This window comes from Bidens hawaiensis, unplaced genomic scaffold (assembly GCF_021521415.1).
Source record: "Bidens hawaiensis isolate Kalapana, Puna unplaced genomic scaffold, B.hawaiensis_p1.1 tig00024809_1, whole genome shotgun sequence".
NCBI classification, from domain to species: domain Eukaryota; kingdom Viridiplantae; phylum Streptophyta; class Magnoliopsida; order Asterales; family Asteraceae; genus Bidens; species Bidens hawaiensis.
This window is the reverse complement of record NW_027493922.1, coordinates 126,263-147,823: the sequence shown is the minus strand read 5'-3', so window position 1 is coordinate 147,823 and position 21,561 is coordinate 126,263. Positions and strand designations below refer to the sequence as shown.

General features: G+C 38.9%; 1 protein-coding gene and 1 pseudogene across 2 annotated transcripts; both read right to left on the bottom strand.

The window, feature by feature from the left end:
• Positions 1–661: 661 nt before the first annotated feature.
• Positions 662–15,374, bottom strand: LOC143569965 (lysophospholipid acyltransferase LPEAT1-like). 2 transcript variants are annotated; one of them, XM_077055746.1, is made up of 8 exons: positions 14,789–15,374; positions 1,908–2,027; positions 1,780–1,817; positions 1,631–1,695; positions 1,410–1,478; positions 1,187–1,320; positions 974–1,114; positions 662–790 (listed from the first exon to the last, which is right to left on the bottom strand). In XM_077055746.1, the coding sequence occupies exons 1-8, from the start codon at positions 15,293–15,295 to the stop codon at positions 704–706; spliced, it is 1,161 nt and encodes a 386-aa protein (XP_076911861.1). In that variant the 5' UTR covers positions 15,296–15,374; the 3' UTR covers positions 662–703. The 2 variants fall into 2 exon arrangements, 1 of the variants encoding a protein (XP_076911861.1); XR_013141833.1 differs by lacking the exon at positions 14,789–15,374 and having other exon boundaries at positions 662–825; positions 885–1,600; positions 1,631–2,201.
• A 2,326-nt stretch (positions 15,375–17,700) lies between these two features.
• On the bottom strand, positions 17,701–18,750 carry LOC143569964 (peroxisomal membrane protein 11A pseudogene; annotated as a pseudogene).
• Positions 18,751–21,561: the final 2,811 nt, after the last annotated feature.

Here is a 21,561-nt window from a genome sequence, read left to right as displayed (position 1 = left end):
AGGGGTACAATAATATGCCCCCGCAGCTAAATGGCTGCAGTGATGTGAAGTTTGGACCGAAAAGTGTCAAGCCGAGAAAATATGCTAATCAACACATAACATATGTTGTATATTATGAAAGTACTCAAATGCGTATTTGGAGTTTAAAATACGATTATATATGAATCAAAATTTCATATATGATAGTTTTGACAAATATAAAAATAAAAAAAATACGGAAATGCAAACTTGTAAAACACCAAAAAAGAAGACAGAGCATTAACAGAAACATGTATAATTAAATCTACAGAACAAAATCCTAACAGAAATCTAAATTAATGCAAACTAGTCCTAGCAAGAGTCATCTACTGACAATATTGTTCATGTCAGGAAAACCAACTCTGGTTTAAGAAGCAGAAATCATGGGATCATCATGTTCAACAATGCACCACTTCCCCATTGCTTCCATATAACAAAGAATAAAAAAATCATATTATTTTCCCTTTTACTCTCTTTCCGGCCAAAAGAATAATGAATGCGTACACATGTAACACGACGTTTCTCAGTTTATCTGTCAGTAAACAAACCTGCATAAACACAAAAGATAAGACTTTAGGTTCATGATTATAATGATGATGACATTCTTGATCTGATATGTTTTTGTAACGTGCTCAATAATTAGTTAGCATATATTATGGCTATTTAAAACCTATCAATCGGCTTTCTAACACAAAATATTAAGTGTACCATGGACGGCTGCATGATATATTCGTTTTTCTGGCAACCCAATATCAGACATTTTTAGGTCCCCCTGCACACATCACCAAATAACACATTAAACGTCAACTATAATTATAAAAGACATCTCAAATTTTAACCATAATAATAATAATCAAGCTGGACACATAATAATAGTCAAAATGGACACCTAATTATCAAACAAAAGTTTTGCTATTTCAAAATTTCCATAAAAGCTTGAATGAATATTATATACCTCACGAGCCATCAATCTGCGAACATTTTCTGCATAAAGTTTAGGATCTTCCTTTTCTTCTTGTGAAGGGTAATAAAGCGGTAACCTCACTACAGTTATATAATTTACAAATTGACACAGCAACAAAATCACATGACGTTTCTGCAAGTCCAATATAAGTTAAACTAAGCGCATACATATTAAACGCTATCATACAAATTCAATTATACTCACTCCAGAAATGGTATCCCATGCTGGACTAAATCTCGAATACGGATATCTCAAGATAACAGGAAGAACAGGAGCTTTTGACAAAAATGCACCGGTTTTAAACGGAAGAATATAATCCCCATTTGTAGTTGTTCCCTCTGTATCAACGTGTTAAACATGAAAATTAAACAGATGGAAATAGACGATAAATATTTCACAATGCGCTAAGCGAGATAAAGATAATAACCTGGAAAAAGCATCACCATGGGCGCCGACTTATCCTGCCGAGAATTATTAATTCTATCATTCACAACACCTGCAACCAACATATTCAAAATGCTACTACATTGATATTAAATAAATATGCATTTTATCAATTCATCAAGAAAGATAAATGTAGTCAATATATACATTAACAAGATAATATGAGTGTACATACTACAAACTGCTGATGATACATGAAAATACCTGAAACACCCTTGAAATCTGCTGATTTTGACTCCCGCTGAACATATATACACCCGAGGCACTTGCTGTAAAACAAAGCACAAAATTAATTCAATCCAATAGCCTAACAAATAACTTAAAACATAAACTGGTTGGTATATTGAACCAACCTTATAAGGCCAATCAGAGGAAGTTTGCTCACTGATCTCTTCACCATAACACACAACACATCATGTCAGTCATACAACCAAACACACAAACATAAACAAACATCAACATTTTATAATATAATACAAACCTTAGCAACAAAGATTGGGAATGAAGAAGACATATGGTATAATATATCCAAATGCGAAACATGATTCGATATAATCGCTCCAGGTCTTTCAACTTCCTCAGTCTTCCCACTCACATCCACCTTACCATCAACATAAATCAAAATAATCAATTGTAAAAAAATAAGTCGATTTTATAACAATATTTTTTTCCAAAATTTTTTCCATCTGACTTAACTATTAATGTTCTGATCCCACGATCAATGAATGTTATCTTTAAACAACTTAGCTTTACTATTCAAACACTACTTTATAATGGAATAGTAAAACTAAGTCGTTTAAACTTTAAACACTACTTTTAATGGAATAATGTTGGTACATGATGTCAGTAGTTCAGTGTCTAGTGTCTGTAATCGAGTTAGTTGGATTTGTATTTGGATGTAAGCGAAGTTCTCACAAGTTCGCTGATATAGGCGAACTTGTGGAACAAGCGAAGTTAGGGACAACTTCGCCTAAACATGCTAGGCGAAGTTGTCGTGTTATATAAACTGCTAGGTTACGGGATTGTGTGGTTCGGGATTATCACGCGGGTGTAGAAATCGTTCCGTTCGACTATTCGCGGGACGAGTTTACCGAGTTTTTGTGTCCTACTCACCTCCCACTATCAAAAACAACCCATTACACCTTCGCATACCTCGCAAAATCCAGAAATCAAACCTGCAAAATCATCGTGTTCATCAGGCGAAGTTGCCGCTACTGTTTGTAGGGTTTAGGCGAAGATATAAGGTTAAGCGAAGTTATCCACAACATCGCCTACCTCACAAGTTCGCTTATCTCAAGCGAAGTTATCCACAACTTCGCCTACCTCACAACTTCGCCAAATCAGGCGAATTTAAAAAGGAGAGCGAAGTTAAGAATTCAAGCGAAGTTAAGACTTAAGCGAAGTTATCCACAACTTCGCCTACAGTACTGTTAAGGATAAAATTTTTATTTTTCGGGTTTCTTTGTGTTTTCGTTTCGTAAAAGATGACTTCGATAAATATTACGGAACTGGTGAAGATGGAAGCGGAAGCAGGTTCAGCTACTAAGGCACCGAAAATGCTTAAGGGTACCGATTTTGTGGCTTGGAAAGATCGGTTTGAGCAGTTTGTTAAATACCAAGACGCTAAGATGTGGGTGTGCATTCAAGATGGATACATTCCACCAACTGCTCTGTATGAGGGTCGTGAACAGATTAAGAAATACAACAAGATGGAAGAGGAAGAAAAGAAAATGTATGAGGCTGAAAGCAAAGCTCATGCAGCGATAACAATGGCTCTTCCACAAGAGATTCTTCACACCTTCAGGAAGTATAAAACCGCCAGAGAGCTTTGGGAAGCACTTGAAAACCGATTTGAAGTAATGTGGGGATTCGTGGATCCAAGATTAAACTACTCAAAACCCAATTCTCGGTGTTCAAGTATTTGAAGAATGAATCACTTGATGATATCATCACAAGATATTATCACCTGATGACCGAACTCAGCAATTATTCCATCGCTTACAAAGAAGATGAGATCGTGGAAAAACTTCTTGATGCTCTCCCATCGAAATGGGAGATGTACACTGTCTTGATGAGAGAAGATAAAGAGTTTGCCGACTATGACTTGGAAACAGCAGTCAACAAACTACGAACTTTTGAACTTAACATGGTTAGAAAAGAGACACCAACTGATCAGGTTCAGGATCCGGGAATGTATGGTGCAAAGGTTAACTCAAGTTCAAGTTCGAAGTCTGAATCATCTGCTTACTACTCAAAGGGAGACTCAGGCGCTAACTCAACACATGAAGGTCATGTATCTCTCAACATGAATGGTGATGTGTGTTTTGTAGCTGGTGGTACAAATGCTTCTAAACCTCAAGCAACCAAGGGTAGTTTCTCTTCAAGTGTTCCGAACAACAACTACTCTCAGATGCCCATGAGTGTTAAATCTGCTGAACAGCAGTTTGCTCTCTATACATCTTCATTGCTTCGTATGAAAATTACATTAAAGGCAAGATTGTTGATCCTGCAACTTTAGACGAAGACTATGATCAGATCGATGCTGATGATCTGGAAGAGATGGATCTGTAGTGGCAGATGGCGATGATTGTGAGAAGGGTAAAAAGGTTTATGAAGAAAACTGGTAGAAAGTTTGTTGGTGAAAAATCAGGTTTTGATAAGTCAAAGGTTCGGTGTTACAACTGTCAACAGAATGGCCACTTTGCCAAAGAATGCACAAATGACAGAGTTGAACGTAGTCAGAACAGGTCTACACAACAGAGTGGTGGAAGTAGTGAGAATAGGGCGATGATATCCAGACAGAACGGGGAATACAATTGGAATCTGCATGTTGAGGAAATGTTCGAACAGGCTAATTTGGCGAACATCGAAACTGCAGGAAGTGAGAAACTAACTGGAGAAAATCAAGCTTACATGGCAGAAGTGACAGATCAGCTCTTCGAGGTAAGTACTAAACTCCCTTGTACGAAATGTGAAAATCTGTCTGAACAATTGAAATAACTGATCAGGTTGTTAGTTTAGATGCTCAATTTAAAACATTAAAAGAAGATCATCATTACACTAAAGCTAGAGAAAATAGTTACAAGGTAAAAATAAAAGCTAGTGAGAAAGATATCAGAAGTCTTAAAGCCAGTCTAGCTGAAAAAATACAAGTAATTGATCTTAGCTATGAAGTGTTAGAAGAGAAAATCAAACTAATAGCTGAAAGGGATAAACAGATAGCTGATCACTAGATGAAAGTGGTGGAACTTAACAGAAAGCTTGAGCAATTTAGAAATTCCTCTGCTATACTTGATCACCTTGTAAGTGATCAACGTTCCCCAGTTAAAAGGGAAGGAATTGGTTATAATGAAGTTCCACCACCTTATAATCATAACTACACTTATGATCCTAGTAATCAGAAATCCGTTGATGTTGAAATTGGCCAGACAGTTCCGGTTAAGGTTACGATTAAAGATCCAGAAGTTAGTAAAGGCGAAACGAGTAAGCATGTTTCTAATGTTAAGATTTCTGTTCCTAGTCCTGTCTCATCAAATTCGGACAAGTCATCCGAGTCGAGTGAGACAAAAGAAGAGGCAGTGTTACCAAAACATGGAGAGGAACATAAACCAACTGAAAAGAATTCTCCACTAAACCCGTATGTCCCACCATATGTTAGACAAACGGGAAGTAATGCAGCCTCAACATCTAAAACAACTATTGAGACGAAAGTTGAACACAGGAGTTGTTTCAGATGCAATAAAATAGGACACCTGATTGCTGATTGCCCTCTGAAGCAGAGATTCAGAGGTATGAGGCCTTCGAAAACTGAGAACAGAGCTAACAGTAATCACTATAATGGTAAAAATGAAAACTCATCAAAGTTCAGACATTGGACTAATCCAGGTTTTCAAAGAAATCGATCTCAGTTTTTCCCTTTTAACAACCAAACCATTAGTAATAATTCATTTAATTCACGAAGGTTTGGATGGCCTCATAGTCAATCTACAAGAAGGTATCCTTTTAGGACTTACAGAAATCATACTAATACTAACTTTGGACAGCCAAAGTACGGGATGTATCGACCCAAGACCAATAGGTCTTGGGTCCCCAGATTTTAATCCTCTGCTTTAATCGTGCAGGAACAGTTGAACAGGGCTGCAAACAATCTATGGGTTGTGGATAGCGGCTATTCCCGGCACATGACGGGTAACAAGAATTTGTTACACGAATGGAAACCTGTTCAGGGAGGAAGAGTGAGTTTTGCTGGAGAGAGTGGTGGAAGGATTACTGGAATTGGGACGGTGACTAATGGTAAAATGACGTTAGAGAAAGTGAATTTCGTTGAAGAACTGAAGCATAATCTGCTGAGTGTATCGCAGATCTGTGACAAAGATTACACTGTACACTTTACCAAGAATGAAGCGATCGTACTGTATCCTGGTTTCAAGATACCAGAGGATTGGATAGTAATGAAGGCTCCAAGGGAAAAGAATACGTATGTTATGGACATGAGGTCGACTGAGATGGCAACAGAAGAATCGTGTCTTCTGTCAAAAGCAACTGAATCGGAGTCCGAGTTATGGCATCGAAGAATGGGGCATATTCATCTTCGGAAAATGAACTACATTGTCAAGAATGGGCTGGTGCTGGGTGTTCCCTTGAAAAATTTCAACTTTGAAGACCAATGCTTATCGTGCAAAAAGGGAAAGCAACACAAGAAATCCCATCACACCAAGAAGGTTAATTCAATAGTCAGTACCCTAGACCTACTTCACATGGATCTCTTCGGTCCCGTGAATGTAAAAAGCCTAGGTGGAACATCATACTGTTTGGTGATCACTGATGATTTCTCTCGATATTCTTGGGTATATTTCCTGAAGACAAAGGATGAAACGGTTCAGATGGTAATAAATTTGATTACCAAGGTTGAGAATATTATGGGGAAAAAGGTTAAATACATCACGAGTGACAATTGGACAGAGTTCAAAAACTATCAGATGGAGATCTTCTGCTTACAGAAAGGGATAGACCACCAGTACAGTGCCCCGTATACTCCGCAACAAAATGGGGTGGCTGAGAGGAAGAACAGAACGTTAATTGAAGGAGCCAGAACCATGCTGGCTGATTCGAAACTTCCTGTGGTGTTCTGAGCTGAAGTTGTTGCAACAGCCTGTTATATCCTTAATAGAGTGTTAACTGTTAAAAGATTGAATAAAACATGTTATGAACTTATGCATGGGAGAAAGCCTAACTTGAGTGGTCTCGAACCATTCGGGTCCCCGTGTTCGATATTAAAGACGAACTCAAAATTTGGTGAAATAGCCGACGAAGGTATTTTAGTCGGATATGTTGTTGGGACTCCCAACAGACGAGTCTTTAATACATCGACCAGCAAGGTTGAGGTGGTGTGTAACACTGATATCACAAGTTACAAATCACCACAACCAAGCACGGGACCCGCTGGGGCTTTCGACTATGATAGGCTTTTTAAATCTTTTAACATGCCTTACTTGGATTGTGCAGAAGTTGATGAGAGAATAGCTACGAAGATGCTTTACGATGAGGAAGACAATTTTGTGCAAAGACCGCTGTACGATGAATGTCAACCTTCCTCGTTAAATGCTGTCGATACCCCTGCTGCCTCTACTGAAGAGGAATTCTTCAATCCGTTTCACTCTCAACAACAATCACCCATCGATGAGCTACCTTCGAACCTGGAAGACAATCTGCAAGTCAGTTCGGTTCCGACTACGAGATTTCCCAAAAATCACCCTTTGGAGAACGTGATAGGTGATCTGTCCGACGGTGTACAAACAAGACGAAGCTTGAATGAGCACACTTGTGTTTACACAAGCATTAAAGATACAGGCATCATTAACGAATGCTTGTACACCTGCTTCATAAGCCAGATTGAACCAAAGAACTATCAAATGGCTCTCAAGGACAGCTCGTGGGTTGAAGCCATGCAAGAAGAGTTAGCCCAGTTCAAGAAGATGGAGGTATGGAATTTGGTTGCAAAACCGAAAAATGTGCATGCGATTGGCACAAAATGGGTTTACAAATGCAAGAGAGATGAAAAAGGGATAATTATCAGGAACAAGGCGAGGCTGGTTGTAAAGGGTTTTAATTAGCAAGAGGGGATCGACTACAATGAAGTGTTTGCTCCTGTGGCGAGATTAGAAGCGATTCGATTGTTTTTGGCATTTGCTGCACACAAGGAGATGAAGGTGTTCCAGTTAGACGTGAAGAGTGCGTTTCTTAACGGTAAAGTCGATGAGGTAGTGTACGTTGAGCAACCTCCGGGTTTTACTGACCCAGACTTTCTTGATCACGTGTACAAGCTAAGTAAAGCGCTATATGGGCTACATCAGGCCCCTCGTGCCTGGTACTCAACTTTATCCGATTACTTGCTTGAGAATGAATTTGAAAGGGGAAGGATAGATAGTACACTGTTCGTTAAGAGAAATGGAAGAGACTTTCTTCTGGTTCAAGTCTACGTGGACGATATCATCTTCGCTGCATCAAAAGTCGCCATGTGTCAGGAGTTTGAAGCCATCATGAAACAGAGGTTTGAAATGAGTGCTATGGGTGAACTAACTTTCTTTTTAGGATTGCAGGTTGATCAGAAGAAAGATGGGATGTTCATTCATCAGACTAAGTATGTCCATGACGTTCTCAAACGCTTCAAGATGGAGGACAGCACTCCATTTGATACTCCAGTTTGCGTCAACCATAAACTGGGTGCTGATTCAGACAGCGATGCAGACGTTGACCCTACCCAATATCGGGCAATCATAGGTTCTTTAATGTACTTAACCGCTTCTAGACCTGATATTATGTTTGCAGTTTGTCTTTGTGCTCACTTTCAGGCAACCCAAAGGAATCTCACATGAAGGGTGTGAAGAGGATATTGCGATATCTCAAAGGCAAGCCTAAGCTAGGGTTGTGGTACACGAAAGGAGGAGACTTGGAGTTAGTCGCCTACACAGATTCTGATTATGGAGGATGCAATCAGAATCAGAAGTCAACAACAGGTGGATGTCAGTTTCTTGGAGGCAGATTAGTGTCATGGCAGTGCAAGAAGCAGACCTCAGTCGCCATTTCTACCTGTGAAGCAGAATACATGGCAGCATCGAACTGCTGCTCCCATGTTCTTTGGATACAACAGCAATTGCGTGATTATGGTCTGAATTTCACTCATACTCCTATTTGCATTGATAACACTGCTGCTATCTCAGTAACTAACAATCTCGTAAAGCATAGCAAAACTAAACACATTGACATCCGCCATCATTTTATACGGGATTGTGCTGAGAAGAAATTGATTGTGCTCGAGAAGGTTGATACATTAGATAATTTCGCTGATTTGTTTACTAAAGCGTTTGACAAAACTCGTTTTCAAAACCTTGTTGAGCTGAATGGGATGATCAATCCCGAGTAACCATGTTTTCTTGTCTTTGTTTTAAAAAAAAAAGTCACTATCGCTTAGAATTATGTCGGTTGCCTCAGTTTGAAGGACATATCTTCGGATATGTTTGTCCTCATTTCTACTTGTAGAATATGAGGATAGCCATTAACCAGATGACTGAAAGTGACCGGGGCGGTTTATGACGTGTTTTTAATTCTTTCGCTGAAAATTAGTCGTTCATACTTAGTTAGAAGGACACATACTTGTATGTGGTCGGTCCAGCTGATCCATTGGATCTTCAGGATAGCCGTTTACCTGAAGACTTCGACTTGATCGGGGCGATAGAAGTTAAAATTTTTTTGGGAGATGAAATTATTTTTCAAGTCTACTACTTCGTAAGAAGTTCTTTTACTATGTTTAACAGAAAATTGATCCAACCTTGGAAAGTGATAGATATACTGATTCTGTGTGCTTAACTAGTGAAGTTATTAGGCCTAAAAGGCTTTAGAACAGTCATTATATGTCATGGTAGCTTTTTATGGTGCGTAAAAGTAGAAGTGATACTAACTAAATCTACTCGATTTTACGTGGAAACTCCTTAAGAGTTGTGCATGTCTCCATATATATCTTTCCGAATGATAGGCAGAAAAGCGATTACCCAGTCATACACGAGCCCGTGAGTGTTCTGATTCCCGTGAAGATAACGTGTCAAGAAACTGCAGTGATCCAGATTCGGGACTTGCAGTAGTTTACTCTGAAGTTGTGTAAATACTTAAAAAAAATGTGTGTGTTATTGAGACATTCTAGAGTTCATAATGTTAATACTTCTCAATCAAGATGTAAGAAAGAGAACGGGAAGAAGAGTCTAAAGATCGAAGAGTACTTACTATTTAATCAGACACTACGGGTCGAGGTCAACTCGGGGTGACTTGGGGAAAGCCAAATACGCTTTGAGAATAGATAGGAGACATCACAATCTCTGATGTGTTGCCCATTTAAGTTTTGAGCTTAATTGAACCTAACCCGTATCAAAGAAGCAATGAAAACCATTCTAAGTTATTTACCTGCTTACAACCTGTTTCTTTATGTCATAATACAGCTGAACATGGATCTGTGTGACAGTCACTTAATTAGTATGATTCCTGTTCGGATCTTTTCTAAAACATGGTAGTCCCTGTCGAGACTGAAATTTGATCCCGTGTACTTTATTTTTAAAATTTTTTCTACTTATGTAGTTGTATGATTTAATACCTGGTTACTTGGTCTTGATCGTATCATTTAACTCTTTAAAGGATGTTTTAAAACTTAATTGCAAATTGTTCAAATTATAGGGGTTTGTTGTGTAAATTTTCATATCAGCGAAGTTATCTATGACTTCGCCTGTATAACTTTGACCCTATATAAAGGAAATTTTAGGTCAGACTCTTTATTGTTTTCAAAACCGGCGAACTTACTCACTGTTAACCCTAAGCGAACTTATAGCGTCGAATCCAATCTGTGTTATTCTTCTCAATACTAATCCGATTTCAAGGTGTGTAGTGTCGATATAAAGTATATTCACTGTCATTGATGTAAATCAAAGGTCGTTTCGACCCGTTTCGTGACCTCGGTCTTTCGAAACCTCACCACCCGATTTTCAAACTGGTTATTACGTGGTCGTAATCAACTTAATCGTCTAAATCGTCATAAAATCATGTTTTATGGAGTCCGCAATCTCCAAATTGACCCAATTCACCTCGTTCGAAAGTCTAACTGTTGCCGATTCATATTCAGGCGAACTTACAGTTTAGGCGAAGTTATTCTTAACTTCGCCTGAGGTTTAACTTCGCCTGATAATTAATTATGTAATAGTATATGAGGCGAAGTTGTCGTTAGGCGAAGTTATCATTAACTTCGCCTGGCCCTTTTTACTTAACATTTATTAGGCGAAGTTCAAGTTGAGGCGAAGTTGTTCCCAACTTCGCCCCACCTCTAACTTCGTCTATACAGAATAAATCATAACTTCGCTCATGGTAACAGGCGAACTTGTGATTTGCCTCGACGATTCTCTAACTTAGACTGTTTGTTGCAGAAATGGCAGCTGTTGCTGGAGCAGGTGGTGCAGGTGGTGATGAAAGTGGAGACAACAACCGACAGTTTTTCCCGGGGCATAACATGTACATCACATTGGACCCGGATGCGAGTGGTGTTGATGATTTCCGCGAGATCATCACATTTCTACTTCGCTCGCGTATATTCCACGCTATTACCACAACACTGCCTATATCTTTGCCAAACATTGAAGATTTCTGGCAGACAGTGGAATATGACTGTCGAGTCGAACCCCCGGTTATGCGTGCAACGGTCAATAATCAAATAGTACAGTTCTCGTCTGAACAGATCAGGGTGGCGTTACAGTTTGGGGATGAAACAAGAGACGATCCTACCGACTTTGTGGCTCCATTCAGAGATGGTGCGTTTCTGAGGATGGGATATTTTGGTCCTTTGGGGGATACTCAGAGACGCAAGGGGTTCTTGCTAGACCAGTGGCGCTTTCTCATGCATGTGATGATAGTCTGCATGTCAGGGAGAAAGGCTGGTACAGATGGGATGGGTGCGACCATGCAGTCGGCGATGACTGCACTGACTTACAATAAGCGTTACAGCTTTAGTCAGATGGTATTTTACGAGATAGATCGTCAAAGACGAGCGGTGGCGCGTGAGAGATTTCTGATGTATCCAAGATTCCTACAAATGATCTTGAATCACGTCGCTCCCACGTTACCTCAGCGCCGCCCAATTAGATATGTGAAAAGTGTCAGCAAGAGGATCTTCGCTCAGTGCAGATCATCGAGTGCAAGAAGCAAGCCTGAGCTCCGTCCTCGACATACTCCACTATTTGGGTACTTGATCAACCCAGAGTATGTTCCAGCTAGTGGGGACGAGTTTCGGGATCCTCAACCACAACAGGCTGGAGCACCTCAACCACCACCTGAGGTACAACAAGCTTTACCTGCTGCTCCTGTTGTGGCACCGGAGGAAAATGTAGACCTTGAAGCTGCGTTTGGCGGTCAAGGATTTTTTGATATGGATCGTGTTGACCCTGAGGAAGAGGTACAGTTCTCGGTTGCACAGGTTACTAGTGTGGATGTTGCTAGGGCAGCTACGACAGTGGCTGATTCAGATTCGTCAGATGATGATGTGGCTGAAGCGAGACGAATTTTGGTAACACAAGAACGGATTCATGGGAAGAGGAAGAGAGCCGATGATGACAGTGAGTCAGATTTTGAGGAAGAAGTACATCAGTTGGTCCGTAGATCAAGAAGGGAGAGGACAGGTGCAGGTTCGGGAGCTGGTGAGAGCTCAAGAGTGGTTCGTTTCACTCCACCCGCACTGTCCGGTATGACCATGGTTCCGACATCATTACCAGTTACAAGGCCAAGCGCCACGGACGTTCCCGTGGTGGCTACCTCATCCTCATTCGGCCTACCACCCACTACATTCCAACTCTCGACTCCGGAGATTGTGTCTTTGCCATCTCCAACTCTTACTCCAACGGAGGTCGTGGCAAGATTTATTGAGTCGACAGTTGTAGCTACTGCAGGGTTGTCAGTTACGATACCACCCGCGGTTACGTTTACGCCTACTTCTGAGGTCCCGGTTACATTGGAAATCCCTCCTTAGTACACTCAAGACATATCACATCTGAGGTTTGATTTCGATGCAACCTTATCCGACTCGGAACGAATAGCGGCGCTTGAAAGGGTCGTGGCAGAACAATCAAGGGTAAATCTTATCCAGACCCATGCTATTCAGCGCCTCGTTGCAGAGAATCAGATACAGTCGTCCCTGCTGATCGAACATGGAAAAATAATTGATGCTTTGAAACAGTTCTTGGCATCTCAGGGGGAGACGAGCTGTAAGGGTGATGAGCTGAGGACGAAGAAGCGTAATGATCGAGACGATGATCCCAATGCATCGAAAGGTGCAGGTGGAGAGTTGCCAAGAACTAAACAAGCTCTTAGGACTTCCACATCTCAGGGGGAGTCAACGAGTGCAGTTGGCGGTTCGGGTGATGATGTGGTGGTCGTGGATGCTGAAGAGGTGTTAGATGATGTTATAGGTGATGATGATGTGTTACCGGTTGAAGAGATAGAGAAGATTGGGGCAGAGATTGTCATTGATAGTGAGATTGAAGAGGGAGAGATTGTGGAGGAGAACATTGAGCATGAGATTCCGGAAGTTGATAAGGCATATATGAGTCAAGATATGGGAAGTGATGAGACAGAATGGGAAGAGCAGCCAAGATGGAAAGAAGGCTACGCTCAGTGGTTCGTAAAAACGAAGAAACCGGCGGTCCCTACTATGTTCAAGAAAAGTTACAACATCAGGGGTTATGCTGAATCGAAAAAGAGGATTATATGTTGGTTATATGATGAGCAGTTGAGGCTCTTTGTGATTCAAAGGTATGATGGGGTTCAGTACTTCAAGAGACTGTTGAGATCGTTGAATACGTTGCCTGAGTGTGAAGTGAAGGACTTAGCCAGGTTGGGGTTGATAAACAGGAGTGATGATAACATGGCTAGGGTCATTGGAAAGATTGTTTGGAAGGAAAGTATAAAGGAGAAAAAGTTCGAGCTGTTGAAACCACAGAAAGGAAAACTTATTGAAGATAAAGATAGATGGATGAGAGCAGATGGCAAGCCTTGGATGATCATGAAGTATAAGCCGATCCGGTGTTTAAAAGAAGTGCCGATGAAACAAATGCCCAAGGATGTGCTCAAAGATTTGAAGTGGTGGTATGTTGATTGTGAAACAGCTGAAGCAGTAATGGAGAATGAAGATGAACAAGAGCTGCTGAGAGTGTATGATCCAATGCACTTGGTTAATTTGTCTTAAGCTGATCTGCAGGTGCTGAACGAGAAGAAAATATTTTATATTCCTGCTTGGAAAGAAGAAGCGAAGAAATATCAAAGAGTTGTTTCGGTTTGTGTACGAGAAGGAGTTCATGCTTGAAGATGAAAGATACAAGATTGTTGAAGATTACAAGACACATGCTTGAAGATAGAGATATGAAGCTACTGCCAAGGGGGAGTCTGTTGGTACATGATGTCAGTAGTTCAGTGTCTAGTGTCTGTAATCGAGTTAGTTGGATTTGTATTTGGATGTAAGCGAAGTTCTCACAAGTTCGCTGATATAGGCGAACTTGTGGAACAAGCGAAGTTAGGGACAACTTCGCCTAAACATGCTAGGCGAAGTTGTCATGTTATATAAACTGCTAGGTTACGGCTAGATCAGTAGACGAGTTAGAGTTTTAGTTTACGAGTTATTCAGTTTTGTGTAATCGGTGATCAGTGAATCACGTGTTTCCAGTTGCAATACAACGTGTCTTTGTTTATTGTAACGTGTGTTTGATCGTGTTAACGTGTATCGTCTTCTACGCTCGTAACGTCTTACGTAGGGATTCCGCACCTACGTAGAACGAGATATTCCGTGTAGATCCGGCTGGGAACCTACAAATAAAAATTTCATATTATCAATGAAAGAAAAATAATAACTATAAAAATTATACTTAACTAAATCTTTTAAAAACTGCATTGATTTTATAAATAATTTTATTCAAAAAAAAAATTCCATCTGAATTAACTATAAAAAATAGCATTTACATCAAAACACAACTCAAACAGTAACAAGTTGTGCCACTAGCGTCTTTCGCATAGCAAAACTAAGGGGTTGTTTGGCAACCTTGGGCTGAATCATTAAAAGACCTGATGGATTAAGAGGTAACCTCTGAATAATTCAGCATGTTTTCGAAACTTAGTAACTAAAAGGCCCCATGAACTATTAAGATGTGTCATTTCAGTGTACAAACACACACTACCTCTAAATGATACAGATGTAGCCTCTTAATGAAATCATTAAGATTCAAAGGCTACCAAACGGCCCCTTACGTCTTGTCACAACATTACTATGTATCAAATGACAAAAGCTACCTCATTGTTGAATATGCTATCAACATCCGGGTTCCTATACGTCTCCGTAATCCAATAAAACCCGAAAACAAAGAGCAGCGACCTCGCAAGAACCCTACCGAACCAAAAAATAACGTTGCGTCTCCACCCGCCAATATGCGCATAATCCTCTTGCTCATGTTGTTGGTTTGGCGCCAAAAAGAGGGTACACGCCTTACAAATCAAGTAATAGAGAACGACAACCAATGCAGAGAATAATAACCGTAGTGGGAAGAGAGTGATGATTGCGATGAATAGTAATATTTTTTGGGTCCAAGGTAAGGGGCCGCGTCCCATGGTGCCGTAGAAATCACGTCGGACGAATGCGGCGTATCGGATTTCGCGTTCTTGGATTTCGAAGTGGGACGTGGAGGCTGCGGGTGATTTGTCGTTGGAGGTGGTGGTGGTGGAGGAGCTGGGGGTGTTGGGATCGGTGGTTTGGTGATGGTAATTGGATTCGGAACGTGGGGATAGAGGCTCAGAGGACATGTCTTTGTTGTGGTCGGAATCCGTGTTGTTATTGATGGTGATGTTTGTATTGGTTGTGTAATTTCATGTGTTATTGGATGAAATGTGTGAGACAATTAAGAGTGGAGAGGAGGATGTGTTGTGTTGTTTCGTGTTGTGTTGTGTCTCGTAACTGATAATGATAATGATAATGAATTAATGATGATGATAATGATGGATCCGAGTAGCGTGAAGGCGATTGGTGTCGTGGTGTTACGGGAATATTTTCAGTTAGCTCCCATCAAGTACTTAAAATTCTGTTTTTGAAATTATTGTTAACGAACTTTAGTTTCTAGTTCCACTTCCACCCATGATAATAAAAACTTGATAAACTGCGGTTTTCATTCTTAAGATTTGTTTAAATATGCGGTTTTAGTCCAATAAATTCAAATTTGCGATTTCTGTTCCCGTATTTTCATTTCACCTGCAATTAAACCTGAATTCACTAATCCCGTTAAGTTTGGTTGTTAAACCCATCAGCATGCCCTTCACGTGACACGTGAGGGATAGTTTTGTCATTTTCCTCCTAAATACACCATAGCGGCTGTCATTTCTGTTCCCGTATTTTCATTTCACCTGCAATTAAACCTGAATTCACTAATCCCGTTAAGTTTGGTTGTTAAACCCATCAGCATGCCCTTCACGTGACACGTGAGGGATAGTTTTGTCATTTTCCTCCTAAATACACCATAGCGGCTCACGTGAGGGGCTTGCGAAATAGGACTGAGGTTTATTGGGGAGAAAATGGCAAAATTGCCCCTCACGGCTGATGAGTTTAACGACCATACTTAACAGGGTTATTGAAATCGAGTTTAATTGCAAGTGAAATGAAATCACAGGGACGAAAATCTCAAATTTAAAACTACTGAACCCACAGATTTAGACAAACCACATTGATGAAAACCGCACTTTACTCTAAACACTTTTATTCAAGTAAGAATCTGATGCCCAAAGCGCTCCACCTTTTGATGAAATCTTGGAAAGCATCACAAACATATCACTTACTAGAATCAAAAGAAAGGCAATTTACCAGCCGAATGATCCATGCCGGACCGACAATAAATGGATAATATTTCAGTACCCTAGTCAGGTTTATGACTTGTAAGGCAAAGGAACTCTTAGTTGTTTATGAGAAGAGATTGTAAATATCCTCGATTTAATCAACTATGTTTTCTAATGTAGGTTCTGAAGTCCTAACATTGAATTTCTCTTACATACTATGTTCTCAAAACGGTATTTTTATAAAGTATTACGTGAAGCAAAAATAATACTCATCCATCTCATCTTCTTCATCGTCCATTCCTTTGTGATGATAGATAAACCACCGTGAAACCAAACGACAAAAGATGGGAATTTTTTGGTGAAAGCATAGTGCATTTAACAAGTGATATTGAGAGAGTCAAGTAGTACAAAAGGCAAGCATAAAGTGTACATCCGGCAATGGAAAATTGCTTCAAGGTGCCTTTATATCGATCCATCCCAAGTTCCCAACCTCCAAGAGATCAGGAACACTTCACAGAACACGTGATAACAGAGTGGAAACAAAGATATCGAGAGAGACTTACAACAATAGAGTGAACTCACTAATCGCGAAATATGTGTCCATATAAGTACTTTTCTCCCTCTTCAGTCTAACACCTCCAGTCCACAACGTGCCCCTCGTTGATGGGCAAAAGCACACCATAGGAGTGGAGTGAGGATTAGGATTTTATAATTTGTTATTTAAGAAAAATTGAATTGGTCACTTGATATGAAATTAATATAATTTTTAATTTTACAAGTAAAAAAGTATCATGTATACAAAGTAGTAAACAATTATGATTACGTATATATCAGTATAAGATTAGTTAAAATAGAAGAAAGTTTTAAATGATGACAAATTCACAACGTTTTGGATTTGCAGTATTGTATTATGCTGTGATTTTGAGTTATGAGATACCTAGCTAGCTTTTGTTTAGTTTCATCAAGAACTTCAAACGAGTCGAGTCGCTCATTAGCTACTCGAGATCATATTAATAAAAAGCTTGAAATGTGTCAAATCTTATCGGCCCAATTAGTTGATTTACAGCCTTAAACTCATATAGGCCTAAACTCAAACCTTGTATGAAAATATCGTCTAGGCTCGTCGAGTTTTAATAAGCTTGACTTTTGACTCATTTACACCTCTCGTGCTTTTGCCTTGTGTCTTTTAAATTAAACAACTTACCAATTTTCTAGCATTATTATATCTTGATTAGCGCGTGATTTCTTACGTTGCATTCAATCCATTGGTTTGAAAACAAAAACTTTGACACGGACATACCATGGTCAAAGGATGACATGGCAAATCAAGTTCAATTTTGAATTAGTATTCCAAAAATCCAAAACATCAAGATTCATTCATATTCTAAAGTATAATTTAGCAACTTATACATAACCAATTTCCCATATAATAATTAAAATTCATGTATACTCAACAATTAACATATCAAATTTCACAACTCCTCTTGTCTAGGAGTGAAAACCAGTGCAAACGAGCCGAGTCGCTCATTAACAAGACAACCAATTCTTATGAGTACTAATCACCGCGGACACCATCCCGGCACACGCCAACAACAAAGGCCCCGAAAGCGGCCCCTTCCCATCCCCAACCTCCGCCACAGCCATCAATCCATCAGCCAAATCCTGCACCAATGACAACCTCTTCATCAACTTCTTCTCCCTCAACTTCTTCAACTTCCCCTCTTCAATTCCCACCGAATCGCCTCTCGTAACCGCAATCTCAATCGTCGACAACAAACACGCCTCTTCCTTCGCAATCACATTCAATTCGATAACCTTCAAACCAATACTCCCAACATAGCCAACCAGTTCCGCGCACACGCTAACTCTCTGCAATTTACGTGTCTGCTTGGAATCTAACAGTCCGGATTTGGATAACCAAACGTACTGCTCGATAAAATAATATAACCCCTCGCCACCGTAAGCGGCGAGCGCGAGAATAATATTAATAATAATATTAGTATCTAGCTTTGTATCAACTTTTGTCGTTGCTATTGCTGAGCGTAGTGAATTCACGTCTTGGATGAATTTGCCTAAGCGGAAGGCTTTACGGCTTAGACCCACGTTGGATTCGAACGTTTTGAGGCGTTGGTTGAACGGGTGGGTGGCGGGAATGGTGTCGGAGGATAGGATGATTTTGGCGGCGTAACGGGAGAGTTTAAGGAGCTTGTCGACGCCGTCGCGTTTGGCGAGGTAGGATTCTAGGTGGTTCAGGAAGTCACGGTTGTCTTTGGGTGGCATGACGGCGGAGATGTGATGGTGGTGGTGGGAGTTGTTGTTTCTTGACTTGCGTGCCGGATTTGGTTGTACTTTGGTAGTTGGTGATGACTTGGTGTTGGTTTTATACATTTATGGGTGAATGATGAAAGGGGGTGGTTAACTAATTAACTAATTTTTTGAGTTAAGAATTGACTTTTTTTTCTTTTTTTTTTAACTATCAATTAAGTAACGCCGAGTACTTCGTACGCGGTCTTTATTGGCTAAAGGTAGCCCGAGATAGCCACTAGTCCAGACGGACGGAGCTTCTAGCGGTCCACCTATTGAGGGATTCACCAGATAAAACCCGACCCCCACGCCCGTCAAATGGCACGACAGAGAGGAGCCGATAAAACCGGGTGAGATCTGAACTCGAACCCTGGCAAGTCAGGGTCATCCCTCATATCTCTTATATAAATTGGTGATAATGAGGTTTGAACCCCTATCTCTCACTAGTAAAGTGAGTGCTCTACCATTAAGTCACACTCAATTTATTTAAAAATGACTTAATAAGTTAATATATTTTAGAGGCTGCTAATTGTATAGATTATGTTATTTTAGTTGTTTTGTTATGAGTTAATTACGCGGATGATGATGTATGACTTTATATGGTTTGTTTAACTAATTGGTTTGGTGTTTATGAGTTTGAATTCTTACAAATAAAAAGTAAAAAAATTTTAAGAAGACAGAGAGAGAAATTTATTGTTAAAAAAAGTTGTACATAGTGTTATGTGTCCCACTTTTGTTTGTAATCCTTCGTTCAAGCTGAAATTTTTGGTATAATTTTTGGTCGTTCTAATTTCTAGCTAACTTTTATATTTTTAATGTTAAATAGAAGGGCATTTAAATAATTTTACATCAGTATTTTCTCTAAATTTTTAATGTTAAATAAGGCAATTAATGTTAATTCTTTAAATGTACTTTCTCTGATATTCAGGTGAAAGTTGGGCGAATATTGGACGATATTAAAGTTTTAACTTTCTTGTGAATTAAAAATAGAGCTAGAAATTTGGATTTAGATTGGACTATATGGAGAATGTTAGCTATGTAATTCTGGAATATATTGTTTTTGTGTTGCTTACTCTTGCTAGCTACTTGCCACTGGGGTATTTGGCTTGTGTTAATGAAGTTTGCAGTTAAAAAAAAGTAATTTCACATCAAAGGACTAATCGTGTAAATTACTAAGATTGTTTTGTAACTTACTAAGATTTTTATAAAGATGCCGATATTTTTATAAAATATATTACTTCGCAGTGTTTGTATATTTTGTTAGTTTCACGAGGATGAAGACTTAACTACCTAATTGTTGAGGCATACAAATGGATTATATTTATCATCAAAACTCTTCAAAATAAATTTCACCACATGTATGCTAGGCAGCTAGAGTGCTAGACTGATAGTATAGATTACAAAAACATGTGGGCTTAATTAAAAGGCTAGTCACGTGAAGGCTAAGAAATAATAAAAGGAATTTAGTTGCGCGAAGAAAAGCCTTCGAAGCCAGTCGAGACAAATCAAGGTAGGTCGTGTATGTAATTAGTTTAAAAGAATTTCACCGGTATGAGATTAAGTTATCTCCAACTAACTCGATTGCCCGGTAACATAAGCGCATTTTCCCAAAAATTTATAATTTTTTTATTAACTCTACTGTTAGTTCAAGTAGTTTGGTACGTGTAAATGAGCTTTTTCTTTGAATATGTAACTGATTCTATTATAGATGATGTGAACAACTCATTTGTCTTTTGAAACTAATAAATTTTAGATTTATATAGGCATAAACGACGAAAGGGGTGGTTAACTACCTAACCATTTTTTTTAAGTTAAAACTTGACCTAGTATATAAATGTATGTAGCTTGTTATTGGTCTAATACTACGTGCTCTCATCTATAAATGTAAGGTAATGGGTTTAAAGGTTAGGTTAAAATATAAAGAAAGAAAAAATAAAAAAAGATGAGAATAGCGTTTGTTGTCTAAAAAAACCTTCAGAAAGATATTAAAAAATTAATGAGAAAAATCATAACTCAAAACATAAATAAAAAACGGAACAAAGTAGAAAAACTAAAATGACTCATACAAAAAAAAACGCATTCACGAAAAAAATATAATTATGTTTTTTTATTTATCATTTTTTTTGTTTATTTTTGTAATTAATTGTGCTTTTTTTTCTTGATATTGTATCTTTTTTCTCGATATTGTGTTATATTACTCAACATTATGTTATATTTTGCGATTTATTGTGTCTTTTTTTTTTATTTAACATTGCGGTTCATTTGGGAAGAAAATGGACAAAACTGCCCCTCACGTGAGGAGCACGCTGGTGGGTTTAATGACCAGCTTAACGGGGTTAGTGATCTCGGGTTTAATTGCAAGTGAAATGAAACCACAATGACGAAAATTGTAAATTTGAAACTATTAGACTAAAATCGTAGATTTGGACAAACCACATAGACGGAAACCGCAAATTACTCTTTCAAAAATTCCCCACTGTAGTATGCAATTTCTAAATTATTAATGTTTAGTGTTGTTAATTTAAAGTTTTAAAATTTCCCATGGTTTTAAAAAAAAAACTTAAATAAGTAATAATAAAATATTGATCCTTTTATATATAACACAAACCGAACTACATCTGGATAATGGGTAAGCGAGCAACAAGCTGCGCCGCTATCCCCTTTTGAATCGCAAAGTCTATTCTACTAAATATAAATCCTTGGTTCCTCGGGCTCTGCGAGTTAACTGTGGACCACCTTCTGCACCCGCTCCAAGAAGCGAACCGCCTCGAGAGCTAGGGATCCAAAAGTGAATCGCAAAGCCTATTCTACTAAATATATTTTTAAATATTTAGTTTTAATTCAAATAATACGAAGTTAAAATATACATGCATACATTACTGTATAACAATTTAAATATGAAAATAAATCTAAAAAAATGATGATGTTGAAACGTATAGATA